The 21666-nt window shown below is 46.0% G+C and overlaps 1 protein-coding gene across 1 annotated transcript in view; it reads left to right on the forward strand.

Annotated features, from left to right (window-relative positions):
- Positions 1-21666, forward strand: part of RUVBL1 (RuvB like AAA ATPase 1) — a 396640-nt gene that overhangs the window by 358775 nt on the left and 16199 nt on the right. Inside the window, exon 10 of the mRNA XM_069643365.1 lies at positions 9434-9525. Coding sequence (XP_069499466.1) covers positions 9434-9525 — 92 coding nt within the window. The remainder of the gene's footprint in view (positions 1-9433; positions 9526-21666) is intronic.

The following is a 21666-nucleotide window of genomic DNA, read 5'->3' on the forward strand; positions in this document are numbered from 1 at the left end:
TTTTAGCAACAGTAGTTGCTGTATGTTTGAATTTGAAGAGTAAACGTTCTTACTGGCACTAAGTCAATAGAAAATGCAGATTTTGGAATCCTTTATCGGGAGAGCAGAAATACACCAGGCTTAACAGGCCACTTCACAATGGCGTGCGCCTAACATATAGCCAGTCAAGTATGAGTCGGGAGGATAGCTCAGGGCAACACGTTTGTCTTGGAAGTAAGACAACGCATAGCAACACAGTTTCGAATCCCAGTCTCGTGCTTAGAAATTGGTCCCGGTATTAAGCAGGTTATAAAAGAATAATTCTAATCCTTGTGCATAGGGTCCGTACTAACTTGCTCAAAATCCAAATTCTCCAGTAATTGAATAACGGTTAGGGCTAACCGGTCCTGCTGGTCCTTGAACCAAAGATTACCATCCCTGACGATTATGGTTTTGGAGGATGGTTTAAGCAGTGAATAGAGCATAGTAGAGACTGTTCCTCCAATAAAGGCATGTTTTGGGCAGTTTGGGGTGTAAACAGTAAGCTAAAACTGTAAAAAATACAAGAGTTGGTCAGCAGCGTAACCAAAAGCAATTCAACGCCCTAAGGCTCTGCTAATTCAACTTGATTAACATTCAACGTCAATCGTAAAATAGCAACCCCACCCCCAATACCGCTAGGCCTGTTACAAATGATGTGATACCCAGCTGGCACGGCCAGCGCTAAGTCTGGGCTGGAGACATTAGAAAGCCACGTTTCTGTTAAGGTGATATCAATATTGCTGTCTTGAGAGGAGGTCAAACACCTCCACCACATGTCTGGGCAGAGAATGAGTATTGAGATAAACACATTCACGTTCCTGCCGCACAGCTGTAGAGAGTAGCAGCCTGTGGACATTCAATGATGTTATCCCTCATCGGATTCTCCTCAGTCTGACGAGAGTTAGATAGTGTAATGGGACACACTACGGGAGGATATCTCTTTATTCATAACGCCAATGGAAGAGTTCACATAGGAAGAATTCCTTTGTGACATGGATGCCTCAATGGGCATACAAGACAGCACATCAACAGAGCAACCCAAATCAATCTCTGCATTGAAAGAAACCAAAGTGCTTTTCCAGACTTCAGCAGTTACTACTGCAGTGTCTTAGCAGCACAACAATGCATATTAGGATCTCGAGCAGAAACGTCAACAACCTTGCAGTAATCCAGAGTAGGTGTTTTAGGAGACATATTGAAATAAGGCAGCAGAGCTATAACTATTTAGCAAGGATGGATTTGCACTGAGTACTCTGAGTATGTACCAGGCATTCCATAACCTCCTAAGGCAAGGAAAAGCCATTTGAGAAAGTTAAGGTAAAAACAGACAGCATACTTGGCTCTGCACTCCCAGACACAGACCAGTGGCACCTAACTGACGCACCAGCATTGCTGTGCATGAAGTACAATAAATAGGAGCCCAGCAGAGGGGCATCACAGGAATCCTAGTTTTCCAATAATGTCAGATACCAGTGAAGTAATTGTCCTGCAAATCCCTTCAAGTCCCTGCTTCTGGTGCATGTAAGTGGCAGACAACTTGATAATGCACCTCTTTACCGTAAAGAGCAGTTTCAGTGCCTCATTACACGTAATGGATTGAAGGTGGCAAGAGCATGGTGGGTGCTGCTCTACTGATATTCTGTAAAAGCTTTATGGCCCTCATGACTTCCCTAATTCTTACGTTCTAGTACACAAGGTTTGTCGCAAAGGATTGATCCCACACCATCTCTTTATTTCATCGCTTACTTGATCCTGGTTCCAAATGCTTTAGCTTAAGCAATCTTGAACTTCTCCAGCATAGGGTCTGCATGGATTTACATGCCCTTGAATATTTCCTGTCGCCAGGCTGGGAATACTCGGTAAAAGAACAAAGTTTGTTTCTTTCATACTGCCACTAGCCAATGGCTGCCTTCTACCTAAGCCCCGCCTCAGGCAGTCATCTTCATATTTTCACCACACATTCAAGTGTTGAGAGTCCTCGCATTTCGCTCTTCGAGCTTTCTGCGTTTTTTCATGTTTTTGGGAGGAAAAGTCTGTTTTCTGTTCAACTGTGGCTATGTGCTCCATCGCTTATCCTTCCGATTAACGGGGACCTGTTTTTAGAATCTTTCACCGCCCCTCAAACGCAGAAATCGTCAAGTGTTTTTTCTTGGAAGATTACAGAAGTTCTCAGGCCTACAACGTGCCGGATCATGTCGAAGGTGAAGGACTGAGCTTCCCTCTTCAAGCTGTGCACCAGCTGCTGTTTGCAGGATGTCTTCTTGGACGACCAGCATTTTCAGTGCCTGTATTGTCTACACCCGACGCATAAAGAAGATTGTGAGATCTTCTTCACCTGTGGGGTACATTGACTAGCCCAGCAGAACTACCCTACATCACCAAACTACCTCTCAGCAGTCACCAGCAGAATGGCTGCACTGGTTCTGTTGAGCACTCCTCCCTTGAATCAAAACTGCACTTTGCAGTCTCCAAAATGATGGCTGCGCCGTTTTCCAGCCACACATGGGGCAAGATGAAACACTGAACTCCCCGAGCACTGCTATGCTGCCAGCTCAACACCTTTTCACTGAGGAAGAAAATATTCTGCCTTTTAAAATGACTGCGCCCTGATGCTCTTTCATCTGTTGAACAGTACACCGTTCTGATTCAGTAAGACCCAGCTAGGTCCCTCCATATTCAGGTTGTGCTTCTTGGATTAATCTGTGAAATAACAAAGAACTTCACTTCAGCTGTAAGCAGAAACGCTTTACCTTTGCAACAAAATATCACAGATAAACCCTTCATAAGAAGCTTTCTCTCTCTTTGCTCATGTCAGTTTCATTGGACTCTTGCTTTGAACAGATTCCCGTGTAGTAGAAATTGACTAAGGCCATGGAAAAGCTCAGAATAAAGATACCAGGAAAAATTGTTTTTGAAAATGACAGCAAAGGAAAATTAACGACGTGTAAAATGGTGCTTTTTCCAAACAAGGAAATGTCTTATTAAACATAGATTGGTAAGGCCCTGTCCTTGCATAGAAATGTAATTGGGGGAGGGGGGGTTGTTTTAAAACATTTATAGGATGTTTAATTCCAACAGCCTTGATTTCTGGTTCAGGAAAGAAAAAAGAAATACATACATTTACTATGAAACCAGCAGGACAGGTTTTTTAGGCCCTGGCTTCAAAAGACTGACTACAGGATCTACCTCCCCCCAAGTGTACCTGCATCTGGGGCATATGAATAGGCAAGGGTAAAGTATCTCACACCCTCATCAGACTCTGTGGCAGTGCTCCCGCCTGGTACAATGGATTTCTAGGACACATAGGTGTGACTTTTTTTAAGCAGCACCTCCCCTCAACCCAAACTGGAGAGCTTCAAAGGCAACTCCAGAGCAACATTGGGAAGTATGCCCTTATTTGGAAGACAATGCTGGCCATTTGGGGCAAAAGACTGTTGTGAATTAATAAACTTTAAGACTTTTATTTCTGCAACCGGAAAACGCAGCAATCTAAATGTTTAACAGTTTAAGTGTAATTTTTGTGGCATTAAAACAAGACATTGTGGCTTTCCCTAGCATGTATGGGACGCAAACGGCAGAAAAATGTAATTAATGGGAAATGTGTACATGGTACAACTTTGAAATGTAATGCAAACATGCTCTGTGATAATAGGTACACATATATAACATTGTAGAATTTTAAGTGAAATATTTCCCACCAAAAATTGCGAAAGATTATTGGAAGGGCTAAATGATACTGTATAAACTTGGGAGTTGGAATGCCATAGTCTGTGTGAAATATGTAATCTGCCTATGGGATTTTCAAAAGTGCGACAACTGTAAAAAGGTGTATTTTTGTGTCCTAACTGATTTTGGTAAAAGTGACTGTGGGATGGCCCTGTACCTCATAAAAACACACCCCATAAAAGTTGACATACATAGTCTGACCTATCCAGTTGTTAGGCATGTCCAGCCAAAGCCGGCCCCATAGTATAATCCTGTGATGTCATCGGCCTTTTATGAGATAGTCTCACAGAGACAAGGGACACTCTTCTGAATTTTCCAGCTCCTGTGTATCCAGATATTCCATCTTCACTCTGCAAGATTCCAGATTCCACTGCCAGGCCAGAGCATTCGACGGAGGTGGTAACGACATGGGCGCTGGGCCCAGTGACCCTGTCCCCAGGTGCCTCCGAGAGACATATTGCAGGACATCCTCTCGATCTTCCACACGCTGGTGTTGGAGATTTAGAGGAGGATGCCAACGACGCCACCAGCGGCACAACCATCTGTGACCCCGTTGACACCAGGGCAACAACTGGAAAATAAGAGGAGGCATCCTACACCTCCATTTCAACTGTCACCCCAGGGGGACGGACACAGAGATGACGGAAAAGGACGACGCAGGGATGGGAGATCCTGCCTCACCGCCGCAGAGAGCTTCTCCACCGGGCGAAGTGGGATCCTTTCATTCCACGGGCATCAAAGCTGTTCCAGCTCAGCCCAGAAGAGAAAAAGGAGGGCTTCCTCTACCAGCGCTGGGAGGCGAAGAGGAAGACCATCCTGTCGGTCCCGCTCCTGGACGACTTCTGGGATGAGGGGCTGGCTCGGCCCCAGCGAAGAGAGACCGGCTTGAAAAGAAGTACCGGGTGCCGGAGTCTGCACCCAAGTGTCTACGGTCTCAGCAGTTGTGGACTCGGTGGTCTCGGTGGCCACTAGGAAGAAGTAGTCGAGTTAGTCGTTTTCTTTATCTGCACCTCCGGACAACAAGGGGAAGAAATTGGATTCCATGGGTAGAAAGGTCATGCTCGGCCAGCTGGAGGCGGGAGACTGTCGTTGTTGGATCTAGAGGTCGCGTATTTCCACTTCCCCATACACAAAGGACATTGCAGGTTTCTGCACTTCGTCATTCAAGGGAAGCATTACCAGTTCAAGGCTCACCCCTTCGGACTGAAGTCGGCGCCCAGAGTCTTCACCAAGTGCCTGGCTCCAGTGGCAGCCCATCTACAACTGCAAGGGATCCATGTGTATCCTTAACTGGATGACTGGTTGAACAGGGCCAGGTCAAGGTACATCACTGTCAACCACACAGTGAAGATTGTCCGACTGCTGGCGGACCTGGGGTTCTTGGTGAATTATGCAAAGTCCTGCTTGACTTCATCGCAGGACGTGCTGTTCCTGGGATCCAGGCTCGTCCTTGTCCTGCCTGATGTCACCGTCGGAGGAGAGGATAGCGGCCATCTTGGGCAAAGTGCAACGGCTGTTAGCACTGCGGGTCGCCACGGTGAGGACCATCAGGGCTCTGCTCGGCATGATGTCATGCATATACCTGATTCGCTCTGCAGATTGCTAATGCGCCCACTACAGGAATTCCTCGACGCCCATTGGATCCAGGTGTCCGGAGGCTTCCAAAACATGATCGACGAGGAGTTCTGTTGTACGATAAGGTGATGGGGCATGTGCTCCAACATCGCCGGAGGCACGCACATCCAGAGCCCCCCGTACCAGGAGGCGGTCACGACGGACACTTCCCTGGAAGGATGGGGAGCCCACACCGGACGTCTTCACGCCAGAGAGTTATGGCTGCCAGAAGAGAAGACGCTGCACATCAACGTCCTGGGACTACGGCAGTGTTTTGGGCCATGAGGTAATTTCTGCCATCCCTCAAGGGCAAAGTGGTGAGGGTCTTCACAGACAAAACCACCACAATGTTTTACATCCTGAAGCAGGGGGGGCACCAGAACCCCCGCGCTCTGCAAAGAGGCGCAGGACTTGTGGCACCGGGCTGTCGCCCAGGGGATGTTCCTCATCACGTTTCAGCTTCCAGGAGTAAAGAACACTGTTGTTGATTCTCGCAGCAGGGAGCTGCGCACTTGCCACGAGTGGGAGCTTCGGCAGAATCAAGTGGACAACCTTTACCTCAAATGGGGCAGTCCCCAGATCGATCTGTTTGCGACGGTGACGAATACCAAGAGCCAGAGGTTCGCCAGCAGGTTCCCCCAGCCGGAGAGCATGGGGGACACATTCTCATTCCCTTGGGAAGGCCTGTTTCTGTATGCGTTCCATCATTTGCTGCCACTACTTCGAGTCACCAGGAGGAGGCAGGGCAGTTCTGCACCACGACCCAGAGTCTCTGAACCTGAAGGCTTGGCTCCTGCAGCATTAGAGTTCAGTCGCTATGAGCTTTCCGCGGACTGCAGGGAGGTACTCGCCAAGGCCAGGGCGTCGTCTTCTTTGATATGCTGCGGACACAAATGGAAGCATTTTGCTACTTGGTGCTAGTCGCAGAAGATCAACCATCTGATGGTCACGGCCCCTCCGGTACATCCGTATTTACTTTCATTGACTAAATCGGGGCTGGTGCATGCCTCCAATGTACATCTGGCAGCGATTTCCTGCTACACCAGGTCTCTGGGACGGTCTTCACTGTGGTTGCACCATCTAGTCACAAGGGACTGTTCCGCTGGTGAAGACTCCGGCCCCGGCGTGGGAACTCAACGTGGTGCTGACTAGGATCATGGGGCCCCACTCGAACCTATGCATTCAGCACCGCTCAAGTTTCTGTCGTGGAAGACCGCTTTCCTCTTGGCCATCACCTCTGCGAGACGAGTGGGTGAGATCCAGGCCCTTTCTTGCAAGCGGCCCAAGGTTTAGTCGGAATTTCATCTCAACGAGCCCCTGGTGTTATCTGTGTTTTTTCCGACGCCTTCGTCGCCGGCTGAAAGGACTTTGCACTCGCTGGATGTGGCCCAAGCGCTGAAGTTTTATGTGGCCCGCACAAAGAGTTACTGGAAAACTTATCAGCTTTTTGTGAACTTTGGTCCTGTGAACCATGGGAAGGCCCTGTCCAAGGCTTCCATTTCCAGGTGACCCTCCGGCTGTATCACTCATTGTCACTGGTTGGCAATCCGACCAGAGCGATCGCTGCTACGACTGCATTCTTGTCTGGTGTGCCCCTGCTGGACATCTGCAGGGCTGCTACGTGGAGGTCAACGCACACCTTCGTGAAATTCTACTGCGTCGACAGGGATTCCAGGGAGAAGTCCAGAGTCTGCCAAGCAGTGCTGGGCAACCTATTCGCTTGAAGGTGAGCCCGGTGAGGAGGTAAGAGATTGCTTCTGTTGAGCCTTGTAACCTCCCGTGGGTGGGTAATTATGTACTGCTGTGTATTCTTTATTCATGAGCATGTGAATCCATGCCAGACCCCAGGCTGGAGAAGGAACAAGTTACTTACCTGTAACTGTTTTTCTCCGGCATGGATTCACATGCGAACCTTCCTGCCTGCCCCTCTGTGGCTCTTCTCTTGGTCCTACTGCCACTTCATGTGCTACCAAGGTAGGTAGAGGACAGACATTAGCTTGGGGGGCGTGGAGGGAGGCAGTATGACCCAGAGTTCAGTGATTGGTTTATAGGAGAAAGACAGTATAGAAACAAAACTGCTTTTTCTTTTACCGAGGATTCCCAGCCTGACGGCGAATATTCATGAGCATGTGAATCCATGCCAGATCCATGCCGCAGAACAGTTACAGGTAAGTAATTTGTTCCATGTCCTAGCAGAACAGAAAGATTGTGTACATCCAGGCCTGACTTAACTTGGAATGATGCACAAGCAAGTGATATAGTTTGTCGGTGGCCCTACAAAAGAGGATTATAGCTCTTTTAACAAATATTCAAAATGTCATTTAATAAAATATTCCTGTAAAATGTTATTTGTCTAGCTTTGATTCCCATCTCAATAAACTGGATGACACCTTTTCTGTAAAATTTGGAAGGTCTGTTACTTTTCCTCATTATTTCGGTGTCCTAGCTTCCAAGGGCACTTTGACTTAGTTTCCAGTCATAAATAAGTCTTTTTCACCCACAACCTCTTGTGCCTTGGACCTTCCCACTTGTACAGCAGCCTTTAGGTGGCAATAAATTGGGCAAGATTAATAAGGCTAATACAACTTTAATTGTGTTTTTTATTTATTTTATTCTTTTTTTTTTTTTTTTGTTAAGGTATACCTCTTTTCTGTCTTTAGCCAGAGATCATGCTCAGCATTTTTCTTTCAAAGACTTGTACAGCGTTGGAGTACAACGCTTATGTATTCTAGGTTTTCTAGGGCTCTCACTGGGGTAGAATTAGCTTCTTTAGCCCATCTCTAATCTATAACGTTTTTACATAGCCCTGCATGCTGGATCTTTTCTGCCTTTAGGAGCTGTAATAATTAAGCACTTATATCCTGTCACCATGGGATTATGGGCTTGGAAGAGCCAACTGATCCTGAGCTGTAAGAGAGGGTGTATAAGTATGGATTAGCTTCCATTATTTATGGTGGTGTCCTGCAGTGCTGGGTTTGAGTCCAGCAACAACTTCAGCTTATTCTATGTACCTTTCGGTGCATATGGGTGATTGCTAAGAAATCCACTATTGCCACCACAGAACAGATGCTTGGCAGCCGCAAAGGATTCCATTCTCAGTTGGCAGCTTCGGCAGGACTGCAGAAGCTGCCAAGGAGAGGCGAAAACTGATACTAATGGCAAAAATGTTGGGCCAGGTAAGTGCAGGACCTGGTCTGGGAGAGACAGCAGAGATCCTGACCACCTCCAGGATCTGTCGAATGTTGGATAATGCTGGAGATAATTTCTAGGAAGCACTGGATCCTGATTAACTGTCTACATCTCAGGCTTCCACTCTGGTTGCCAACATTGCCTGGTATGGAACCTAATACCATTTATCAACCTCTGAAGGATGAAGGCCTGAGTTTCCCCTGCTTACAAACTGACGATGGGACATGTGATTTAGGCAAGGGATTCACTCACCAGGCTACACTTACACCTCTAGTGTGGACCTTGCCAAGCAAAGTTTTTCCAGTATGTTTAACAATTTTGAGATCCCTGAAGTTCTGGTTGGTCAGACTTCATGCTCTTTCCACCAAGTTAGCGTCCCGGGGTGGACTTGCCTATAAGGAGACTCGGGAGATTTCCTGGTAGACCTCTGCACACTGGGCCTCTTATTTCCAGCATCAGTGATGTTCCTAGGACCTGTGCCCATGTCGGAAGTGACGGGCATCATCGACTCCTCATGTATGTTATAATTGGTCTGGCCCTCTATTGACTCCAAAAACAAATTGACAAATTGGCCTTCAAGACTAGAATGTTCCTTTTTTTTTATGTGTGCACGCACACACCCAGGTGTAATGTAATATTGGTCAATGTGTCAGTGTTCCCCAGACAAATATTTAGAAGACTTTGCTCAGTTACACTATGTGCCTGGATCTAGCAAATACTCCACGTTTAAAGTTTGTAATATTTGGATCCCATGTTCACAAGGGATGGAGATTGGTGCTGCTGTGGGTTTCAGAATTATAATCACGGCAGCCTCTTTATCATGATTCTGTATCTCCGGGTTCTGCATAGTGTGGGCTTTTATACTGTGTTTCTATTCCAACAGATCATAAAAATCCGAGCACAAACTGAGAGCATTAACATCAGCGAGGAAGCTGTAAACCATCTTGGTGAAATTGGTACAAAGACGACTTTAAGGTAAAACCCATACTTGTTTGTATTTTCATTCTCAATAAGCAGCCACTGTACAGAGGCAAATGATCGAGGGCAAGGGAGCTTTACAGAGAACAGCAGAAAGGTGGTCTCTTAGGGAAAGTCTGATTAGATGGGCTTAACTATTCCTGTACTTTGTCACCTGAAATTGAATTTGTTCACAGTACCTTGATGTACAGTCAGAAAAATGCATGAAGAAGGAAGCCCTTTACAGTCCACTTTGCATGCTCCCTTCTCCTCTTGATGGGGCATCCAACTGAACGTGTCTCAAGGTGTTTTATAGGTCTGAATGTGTTCTCTCTTACACATACCTGCTGGAGTCATAAATTATTTCTTGGGTTGGGAGTTGGAGATGAGTGACTATCACAGCACATCTTCCGTCTTGTTGGTGCGTTCTGGACAACGTCCTTTGCCACCACTTCTCCTCACGGCAAAATCTTCCCCTGACGCAGAGCCTGGATTATCTCTTTCCTGCAAGGCAGGACCATGCAAGTATTATCTGACTCAGCCTCCGCCTCACCTACTATCATACTATGTGGTGTGCCCCAAGGATCCTGCCTCTCTCCAACTCTTTACAGCATCTTTACACGCCCTCTCTTCCTCATCCTCGACACACTGGGTATCTCCTACACCCAGATCCTCCTCGCCCTCACAGGGAACTATAACGCAGTCTCTACAATACTCAACATCTACAACACCATCCAGACATGGATGGCAGCCAACGGACTATGCCTTAACACTGACAAGCCAGAACTCCTTCTGGTAGGATCCTCTGACACACGCAAAAGCCTTGACACTCAGTTTAGCCATTTCACCATCGACTCTATCAAAATCCCAGTATCTAAGTCAGTGAAAACCCTCGGAGTCTATCAGGATTCCGTCCTTTCCATAAATAGACAAGTCATTGCAATCACCTTCAGCTGCGTACCATGCAAAACTCATTAACGCAGCTTGGACTTTCCTCTCCAAGGAGAACTGCACTAACATAGCAAGAGGCATCTCTGGCTCAGGGCTAGACTATTACAATGTACTCTTCTTGGGGACTTCCACTAAAAACCTGGAAAGACTGCAAGTCATCCAGAACAATGCACTCCGTGCAGTTCAAGGCATCACCAAAAGAGAGCACATCACGGCCGCCAGAAAATCGGCCCACTGGCTCCCAATAAAAGAGAGAATCATATATTCAAAGCGCTGACACTGACCCATAAGTGCATCCACCTCTCCGCACCCGACTACCGATCTCAAAGAATCCACCCTTCCACCTCCACAAGGCCAACCAGGACACCTTATGCCAACATGCTGAGCGTGCCCCTGGTAAAAAGAGCTAGAGCAGGTGGCACCAGCTTCCCCTACCTTGCACATTCACACTGGAATGCCCTACCTCCTACTCTGCGAAGCGAAGTCTCTCTCATGGCTTTCCACAAAGCCATGAAAACAGCACTTTTCACCTGATGGGCACTTCACGCATCACCTGTAATTGCGGAATGCATCTCTTGGTAACCTGCAAAATGTTTTATAAACTGTACCCTACTGTATTATTGTATAACATGTAAATGCATTACCTACCTGTATCTGTACCCCCTGTAACTAAGTTCCCTGCAAATAACAGCGCCTCGATGCCCAAGGGCTGTTTGTGCACTATATAAATGTTTTTTATTTTATTTTGTATATTGTTTATTGGTTTACATAAACCTTTACAAAAAGTATAAATCACAAATGACAATTAAAATGTCATCAAAAAACAAAACATAACATTACATTCCACTTTTCTTGCAGAAGTGCCGCCTTTCTTTCTTAAAATAACTGTCTACAACAATTTTTACTAATCATGGATGGCGACTTATATTTTAAATGACTTCATCTGGTCATAATGAGAAAGTTCTTGAGTTATAAAACATAATCAACAATACGATTAAAACATCTTCATAAAAACACCAAACATTCCATTTTTCAGAGAAATAGTCCCTTCTTCCTAACTTATCATAACATTCATAATTAGTACATAATTTATTGCATAAGTAGCCTCATAGACTTTCTTGTCACAATTTCACAATTTTTCGTTGGAATTATAATGTCTATACAAGGAAGTATTTAAATTGGGAATTATCTAGTAAAGTTATCACCTAACTTTGATCTTGTAAAGCTTCATTCCTAAGTGAATACCCTCAGGTAATTAGCTACTTTTCTAAGTCACTTTACAAACCACCTTTAAAAATTCGAGCACCCCGATCTTTAAAGAGATCGACGAGCCGTGTAACATTTCATACCAGATTATATCCCTTTGAACATTAGCAGTGTCTTGCACAAATTATGAAAAATACTCAATCCTCTCCTTACACAATTTCCGGCAGGTCAGTAGTAAGTGCATCAGGGCTTCCGTTTCACCACTAATCAGACAAAATCTACACACTTTCTTTTGCTCAGGTATTAGATTAGGAATAAAACTAATTTCCTTGGTGCGTAACACGTTACACGTAAAACGCATCACGCTGTTCCTCAAGGAACGCAATGGGTATTTGGCCAGGTATCTCTCTGGCTCCGGGTACCGTTTTCATGCTGACACAATTTGACAATAAAGCTTACAATTCAATATGGTGGCATTGTTGGCTACCCAATCAAATGCTTTAATTAACATTAATATCAATAAGACATTGCATGGTTACACCAATATTTAATAGTATTCTTTCAACTTCATTTTTAAGGTTCCTCATAAATTCCTCCAATTCATTGTCTCTAAAAAAGCTATACATTAAATTGCCTTTGCCTATAACACATTTCCTGTATAAGGCTACTTTCCTGCATTCCATGAGTTTTTCAATGAGCTCAGTCCAAACTCATAATGGATTGCTTCTATCGGAACACATTTGGGCAGAAAAAACAAGACTTTTTTTCCAAATTACAGCTTCTAATGTTCTTAAATAAGGATTGCAGTTATCTGGTAAGAATTCAAACCCGTATGCAAGTCTAGGCATGACCTTCTTGGTATATAAATCTATGCAAGTTAACATAGTAAACTTCTCAAATCTTATTTCAATAACCCTAATCTGCCTCGCGGCTTCAATAGCCTTGGTTTTCAGGCTATTTTTAATAAAGCTCTGGGTCATTGAGCTAGGGAAGGGATACCCCAAATTTCTGAACGCCTTATGGAGCTGAATCCTTGATCCTTCAAAAAAACCAGATTGGCCTCTTTACTTTCTTGTTAACTTGTCCTAGATTATTGATAATTGTTTTTAGCTGATTTATTTTTAGTTTCAATTCTCTTATAAATTTGGTTAATTTTTCAATTAGTCTTTGTAAGCAAATTTTGCTTTTTGTCGAAGAGCATAAAATCGTCCGCATAGGTAACCCATTTTATAGATGTCTTCCAACTTAGGTGCCACTAATCCACTATCGTCAAGAACCTCTCCTGCACCGGATATATATAGATTAAATAATATGGCCGCCAATGCGCAGCCCTGTTTGAGGCCGTTCTTTACCTTTATTTCTTTGGACATTAGTTCCTTCAGGTCTAGTCTCACTTTCATCACGGTATTGGAATATAGATGGATCAATATATCCAATAATCCTCTATCAATGTTAAGTGCTATCAGCCTCTGCCATAGTAAAGGTACCATATCAAAGGCCGCAGAGAGGTCCATCGAAGCAGCATACAATGGAAGTTGTCCTGAACATTGAGCTTTCTTTTGTAAAATGGAAACAAGGAGGCCCCCAACATCTGCCCCCATCCCTTTTCTGAACCCGAATTGTCTGTCTAATATTGCCTTCTCATCCATCCATATTATTAGTTGTTCCAAAACTAAGGAGGCAAAAATCTTAGCCTCCACATTCATTAAAGAAATTGGCCTATAGTTTATGGGACAAAGTCGGTTACCTTTTTTGAAAATCAGAAGCACATAAGACATTTTCCAAGATTGAGGTATGCTCAAAGGGGCGTGGCCAAGTTCAGGATGTTAACACTGCAAGCAGAAGGTAGTTCAGAGAGCATTCAATTTCAGCAACAGCAAACAGGACCACTTGAGGACCACTTTTCGGAGAGCGATAAAAATAAGTTGCATGTTTTTTTCCAGAGTCCCAGCACATGGATAGTTTGATTTTTCTGTGAATGGCACACTCAAATACTAGTAGTAGTCTGGGTGTGCATGTTCATACTTTGTGTCCTTTTACATCATGCAGGTAATGCACATTCAAGGATAGTTGTTAGGACAGTTTTTCTAATGTCCCACTAAGGGCTTCATAAAACAATATCTGAGGCAGTACAAAACTCCACTCTTAATATAAGGATGTACCACCTGAGAACATTTGTTAGCATAGAACGAGCAGCTAGGCTTACCTTAGAAGGGAGAGGGGGCTGTAGCTTGCTACAAATTGTAGCATACATATGTTCTAAAGAAGCACTAAAGCGCTGTGTATTGTAAAAAATAAATGGTTTATTTAAATACAGTAGACCAAGATAAATCTATTAAATATTATATAAATATGATTATAAAAACATAAGCAACACTCTTTCAGGTGCTTGCTTAAATAGTAGTGGCTCACGCCTACAATTGTTAGAGAAATTATAGTAATAAGTTTCCCTGTTGAACCAGTAGTGGCTTGCACCCACAATTGTTAGAGAAATTACAGTTCCGCTGTTTAACTACTAGTGACTTGAACCAACAATTAGCGCTGTAACAGTTATAAAGTGTCACTATTTTGGAAGAGCCCTAGAGCAGTTCAAGAGAAGCATAACAGAGTGATACACTTTTAGAAAAGCAGCAGCTATTCAAAGTTAGTATGACCTATTGGTATTAAACCTATTACACCATTTCCCACCGCATCTCCAAAACTGCTATGGTGGTCTTATCAAAAATTAGGAATCCTTTGGAGGGCACAGTCCATTAGAAGAAGAATTACTTACCCATGGTAATGTTATTTTTGATGGATGTTCTTCCCACAGATTCCTCATCGCCCTCCCACCCTACCCCTCTGAACTTGCCTTTTTCAACACCCATGCCAGGTTATCTATTCCTCAAGAATGGCTCCCTTCTTCTGGACAACGGATCACAGCTCCAATTCTTAGGTGGGATCTTTAACTGAGGGAATGCCTCCCTTACCCAGGTCTCAATCCCTTTCCCAGGCACAAAACAATGTCCCAGATTGCAAAGCAGTAAAGTTCCAGTTCAAGCATAAACATTCCCTATTGCCCATAGTTGTTTCTTCACTATTTGGTTCCTGGAGAATGCCTCCCTTCTCCAGGTTTCTTGCTCCCAGTATTTTCACAATGCCAGGGGAATGATTACCTTCCCCTGACTTTCCTTAGCTTTATTCTGACACTCTTGGCTTTTACGTTCAGAGTTCACACCACAGGGCAGGGGTGGGGGGGGGGGTGTCTCCCTTCCCCAGGCCTTTTATCAGCCTTTGCACAGCTCCCAATGCCAGTGGGGGGCTTTGGGGGAAATGATTCCTTTCCCCTGGCCGCTTTCTCTGATTTTGTACACTTCTCACCATTGTAGACTTCACTCCCACTCTTTTGGTCGTGGTTCCCAAATTTGAGACCCGGGGTTACCATCCCATTGAACTTGAACAAGCAAAACTGAAAGCAGCAGTTAAAACAAGAAATGTCATTAGAAACTGTACAGAAACGAGAACCACTGGCTTTGGTGTTGGTCTCCAAATACTGAACACGAAGCAATAAGATTAAGAACAGTATCAATAAACATTGGGATATACTCATGATTGTAAACATAATTAGATATTTAAAGAATATCCTGATTTTGCATAACAACGCAGCAATTAGTTGACTTGCTTGTTTGAACAGATACGGAAATTAAATTAAATGGTCATAACACCAAAGTGAAAGATACTTTTCCATGCTTGAATTGTGTAAACTGTAAAAATGTTAAAGAGGGCAATGCATTTTATACAAAAAGTTGTAAAATTGTTTTTTGAAAAACGTTGCAACTTGTGTTTCTAAATATGTTTATAGTATAAGGTGCCCTTGTTGAATTTACTATGTGGGACAGACGAGCAGGAAGGCAAAGAAGATGGTGTGAACATCGATCAAATGTAAGAACTAATAAGGCAAGGTCTCCAGTTTCAAGCTGTTTCAACAATAAGGCATGCATTCACGCACGCATATGAAATTTCAGATTCTTGAGGTCCTGGATACCAAGATGTTCAATATGGATAAAGAGATGACCCTGAAACGAAGAGAGTCACTATGAAGACCTATTGGACTCCCTTTATCCTGTAGGGATGAATGAAGAACTAGACTTTCTATGCTTTCTATGAAGTAACTAATCATGTTGCGTTGGTACTTATTATATATAACGTTTTACTCTTAGGGAGATTTATCAGTTTTATGTGTAATCCCCTCTCCTTGTGAGACCCTCCCAGCACTTTTTGCTGGACTTCTGGACCTTATTCTTTCTATCCTGAATGAGAGGATCCTTTTTCCCCCTCATTCAGTCGTATTTGCTCTGGCATTTGCAAACTCTATTCTTTCTGTTTTACTTTATTCTATGGAGTCTGCTTTCCTCCATATCTCCTTAAGGCATCTGTTAAATTTCTGCAGCACACAGCACCCTGTGTGCAGTGTTGCTGGTAACCCTTTGGGTTCTCCATTGAGATGCTTTACTTTTCCCTAAGAACTACTGCTCTTAAGGAAGAGGGATACTTTGTATTTTTCCTAAAACTTTATTTTTTGAGACATTAGCCCACACCACCTTATGTGGAGTGCTAAGGGGATAGCTATTCTCCCCCTCCCTTTCTCTCTACTCCTGTGACTTTCTAGTCACAGTGACAACCTTACAGTTATGACTGGTGGCAGTGGACGTGTTCTACCAACTATTGAGCTATTTTTTACTGCAGCCTTTATTCAGTCTTGGTTGTGCACAATAGGGTCACCTATGGCCTAACATGCTGGCACCTTTCTTTTTTCGCCATTTCTCGTGCGGTTGTCCTTAGTTGGCCCTACTTTTACCATTATGGGAGGGGGAGGTGTGTGTGTCTGTCTGTCTGTCTGTCCTTCCTTCGGCGGGAACACGTGGTGGCCCCGCCTAGGCTCCAGTCTGTCTGCAATGGCAGGAAGCTGGGGAGAGGCTTTACACTCCCCTGTCCTTTGTCTGCCAGAGTGCCTGGATGGAACCAGTACCCACTTGGAGGTTTCGGGGGGGCGTTGGCTGATTGGACATCCACCCACCCATTTCTGTAAACTGCTGGGAGAGTTTGCAGAAGAGTGAGTGGGAAATCCTAATATACGGTGAGGTTTGTGAGGTAGAAGACAAGTCGACCACTGGAACAGAAGATCCCAAGCTGAAGACTAACAGCCGCCTGCAGACCCTTCCAGTAACCGTGAATTGACCACTGCTGTCCTGACTCTGTTTTCTTATTGACAGCGCTGTCCGAAAGAGGACTCCTCCTTCCCTTTGGCTGGTGGGGCCAAACTACAAATCAGCCATCTCCTGAGGTGTTGTGACCTTCCAGGGCTGTAAACCATGAATAACAGGAGATCTCCGACCCATTTGCAGTACGTCTTGGTGTGGACGTAACTGCCCAGAACTTCAGTTGCAGCTTCAGAGGCACAATCCCACTCATCCAAGTCCCTCACGAGTGCAAGACCGAATAAGTGAGGAAGATCGACCTGGCAATAACCATCCTTTGTTGGAGCTGATATAAAGGCACCAAAACTGCAGACCGGCGTGAGAGGCATAAGAAAGCCAAACTGAGGGTCCTTTCTCGTGAATGCTGCCGTTGAATCCCAGAGTCCTTCCTTTCCTAACCAGACCGAGGAATTAGGAGACTGTGTCCGCCGCTGTGTGACTGGAGTGCGTTACAAGGTGTTAGGGTGTCCATCCATACCTCTGGCCCAGGAGTGAAAACTTGTGTCCTATTAGCGAGTCCTTCGCCGGGTCCCTATATCTTTTGTTAGCTTGCTAGGCATTTTTATTATAGTGACTAAAGTATCCCGAGGACCTTTGCCTTTCCTGCTGCTTCATAAGACTTTTTGTTCTAATCCTACACTGACTTTTGGCTAGTTATGTGTTGGATTTACAAAGCATTAGAAGCCTTGTAGTGTTACTAGAACGTATAATATTGCTCAAGTGTGAATAACTATCCTTTTCCTTCTTACAGACTGTCTGATGTGACTTTACTACATGAATGTAATGACAGTTTATCTGTAATCAATGCAAGTGTGCGGCAGTACCAGTAATACGGTAGAACCGTCATTCTCTTAACATTTGTAACCGTGAGCCAGAACAATTGAAGCAGTTACCTTTTGAAATGTATTGTGATTAATTCCTTTGTATAATGTATATTGGTTAGTCTAAAGAGTTTTTCCTTACCTGCCTTGTGTATATAAAAAGCATCTATATTTTAATATAGCTTTCAGTGTGTAAGAGGTTCTTTGGTCTATTGTATTTCCTGGGTTCAGTGTACTTGCCTACAGCTCGCATTCTCCTCATAAGGTAAACCTGGCTGCTCTGCCATTCTACCAAGATCCTTTGGGTAGTACAAAATTGTACTAAGAGTTGGGGACCTGTAGACCAAGGGATAGTTTTATTGCCTCCTAGTGGACTTTAGGAAAGCTCCACTAACACTTACTGACATACTTATCAAAGTTGTCCGTAATATCAAGATTGATTCATAATTGTTTGGCTGAAGGTGGTGGAAAGCGTACAAACCAAGATGATGTTCCTGGGGTTTAGATGAGACCAGATGTATTCCCTTGTCCTTAAGAAACCAAAGGCTGTATTTCGAGGGGATTGGTTCCTCCGACTTATTCCACATCTATGACGGGTAATCACCACAGCTGTGCTGCTTCGGAAAATGTTCTACGTCGATACATTGTCCTCGAGGGCCTCCGTCGAGCCGATGTCACCGGATGTTATAAGTAGGACGCACAACGCCCGTAGCCTCAGTTCCGTTTTTTCCGCGAACGTGTTCGCTTCGGATATCTCGGCGCGCCTCGGTTCTTCTGAGTATTCTATCTGTTCTTCGAACCTGTTTGTGAAGATATCATGTCTTCATCGTCTTCCACCCCGCGGTCAGGATTCAAGACGTGTTGGGACTGCGATTCCAAGATGTCGCTTAAGGACCCACACAACACCTGCCTCTGGTGCCTCGGTCAGGACCACGCTACGGATGACTGTGACGAATGCCAGTCGCTAATGTCGAAGGCCTTGCGGGAGCGGAAGCTTTCTGTCGATAGGGTTTCCAAACCCTGAAAGTTGAAATCCGCTGGGCTGTCGACCAATGATTCGAGAGGCGACTCTCTGCATCGTCGGCGTAAGTCCAGGGGGGTCTCGGTCCCGGCGTGGTTCCCGCCAATCCTCTGCCTCTTCGAGGCACTCGCGGAAGCGCCGTCACGGGTTGCCTTCCTCGTCCGAGGACTCCGCCAGTCGGCGGGTTGTTTGTCCCAACAAGCATTTTTCTTCTCCTGCTGAATGGGATGCATTTCGTAAGGAAATGATGGCGATTTTTGAATCGCAGGACTCCGGTCTGTCCGCGCCTTCGAAAGACGCCAGCCGAGACCGTGCTAGGGCCACCGCTCGCACGCCTTTGGGCTCGGGTGGTCGGCGCGTTCATCGGGAACCTTCGAGGTCCCGATCAGACAAGGTCGATCGCTCTAGCCATGCCCGCTCCAGGTCCCGGTCCTCAACGCCCTCGAGCCTGTGAGGTCTTCAAAGAAGACGTTGATGCCATCGGCGCCGAGGCCGTCGAAGGACACGCTTGGGACACCGCCCTCGAGGCCTGTGCCGAGGCCCTCAACGCCTTTTGAAGAGGCTTTATCGGAGGTACCCTGAATACCAGTGGCAACCCTAAAGAAGGCCCTGGCCAAGTCGAATAATGTGTTTGTCCCTTTTTCTGTCCCCCCATTCCAGTCTCTGGATTATATTTCTGAGGTGGAGGAAGGGTCTGATGAAGGTTTGGTTCCTGATGAGGTTCCAGACGAACTATTGTCTGGTCATAGCCAGATTGAAGACCTGCGTCAGTCGTTGCACAATGCCAGTGGTCTGAAACCTCTCCAAAGGTGGAGTTCGGTAGGCCTGAGCCTGGCACACACGCAGAATCTTCGTACCGGCGGCTCATGTCAAGGGTGTCGGAGTACTTGGGGGTGGTCTGCGCCACCAGTGGATTTTCTGCAGGTTGACCTGACAGATATCCTGGATCAAGGTCCACCAACTTACCTGGTATTGCCGTTCCATATGGCGTTGCAAAGAAGGGCGGCGGCGGCGGCTTGGACTGCTCCAGAGAGGACCCCGGCAGTGGGTAAGTCGTTGCCGAAAAAATACCGCCCAGCCAGTGGCACCCCCAGCTACTTGTCCGTGCACCCTACTCCTGAGAGTTTGGTGATGTAGGCGGCTATGGCCCCGGCTAAACAGGCGTCGTACCCTGCCATCCCTCCTGATAGGGACGACAAGCGTTTTGACGGTTGGGCGAAGAAAGTATTTTCTTCAGGGGGTATGGCTTTGAAAGCAGTCAACTCTGTGTGTGCCTTAGCACGTTTCACTCACACTCTGTGGAATTGTGTTTCTTTGGCGTCTGAACATATTCCTGAAAGGGAGGAACGGGATGGCTTTCTTGTCCTTGTACAGGATGGCAAGGGTGCCAATGCGTGAATCCGTTCAGTCGGGTCTGGATGTGGCAGATTGTCAGCCGGTCCATGGCGGCGAGCACCGTAATGCACAGATTTTCGTGGTTGCGGAAGTCGGGGTTTGCTCTGGATGTACAACCCCGACTTCGCAACATGCCTTTTGATGGTGACCATCTTTTTGGCAGCAAGGCTAACGAGAGTCTTCAGAGGTTGCAGACCTCGTGGGCTGCAGTGAAGTCGTTGAGCGCTGCAGTTCTCCAATCTCCGCCTTTTCGTCTTAGGGGACAGCAATGGAGGGGAGGTTCCTTTCGATATTAATCGACCTTTAGTAGATTGAGCGGAGCTGCAAGTGAAAGAAACCAACGTAGGAGTACCAGAAGTGGAAAACCGGGTACTCGAGGTGCCAAGGCTGCTCGAGCAGTTGCCTCTTTACCCTCAGGCACTGCCGCAGCCGCTTCAGCTCAGTCATGAGGCCATGTCCCATGGGTCACCGGTTGGGGGCAGGCTGGCGCAGCATCTTGTAGAATGGCGTGCCATTAGTTCAGATGTGTGGGTTCTGGAGATCATAGCCCACGGCTACTGTCTTACTTTTCAGCAGAGGCCTCACGACAATCCACCAGGTAATCTCTTTGAAGAGTCCGGATCCGCTCCTTGCGCAGGAAATCAAATCCTTGCTGGAGAAGGGCACCATAGTACTGGTGCCTGTAGCGGAGAGGAACAAAGGGATGGTATTTCGTAGATTTTTTGATTCTGAAGAAAGACGGGGGATTGAGACCCATCATGGACTTGCGTGGTTTGAACAAGCTCCTCAGGAAGGACAAGTTCAAGATGGTGACTCTCAAGTCCTCCAGGCCCTTCAACTTCAGGACTGGTTGGTGTCTCTCGACCTCAAGGACGCTTATTTTCATGTGCCGATTCATCCCAAGCACAAGAAGTACCTGAGGTTTGCGGTTGGCGACTTGCACTTTCAGTTTCGGGTCCTGCCGTTCGGATTGACCTCCATACCGAGGGTCTTCACCAAGCTCATGGTGGTGGTGGCAGCGTATCTCAGGAAAGGGGGGATTCACGTCTCAACCTACCTGGACGATTGGTTGATCAGGGCACGCTCTCCCAAGCAAGTCCTGGGTCAGCTGCTACTCCCTTCACAGGCTGGGCTTCTCCCTCAACTTAAAGAAGTCCCACTTGACACCAACCCAGCAGCTCCAGTACATCAGAGCAATGCTCGACACATCTCTGGGGCAGTGTTCGCCTCCCAAGGTGAGGGCTCATCACATTCTGCAGATGGTGCACAAGTTTCAACATGCCCAGAGTCTCCCGGCGTCCGAGTTCTTGAGGTTGCTCGGCTTCATGGCATCCTACATTCTTCTGGTGCCAGAGGCCAAGCTGCAGATGAGATCTTTGCAGTGGGCGCTCAAGATGCAGTGGTTGCAGTCCCCCGGCAGGATGTCGGATCCCGTTCAGGTGCCGCCCTCGTTCGCCCAGGATCACCTGTGGTGGGCCGCCGAAGGCAATCTGTCGAAGGGGGCTCCATTTTGGCTACCCTGGCCGGA

The sequence above is a fragment of the Ambystoma mexicanum genome, chromosome 2p, assembly GCF_040938575.1.
Source record: "Ambystoma mexicanum isolate Mex_15411 chromosome 2p, UKY_AmexF1_1, whole genome shotgun sequence".
NCBI classification, from domain to species: Eukaryota; Metazoa; Chordata; class Amphibia; order Caudata; family Ambystomatidae; genus Ambystoma; species Ambystoma mexicanum.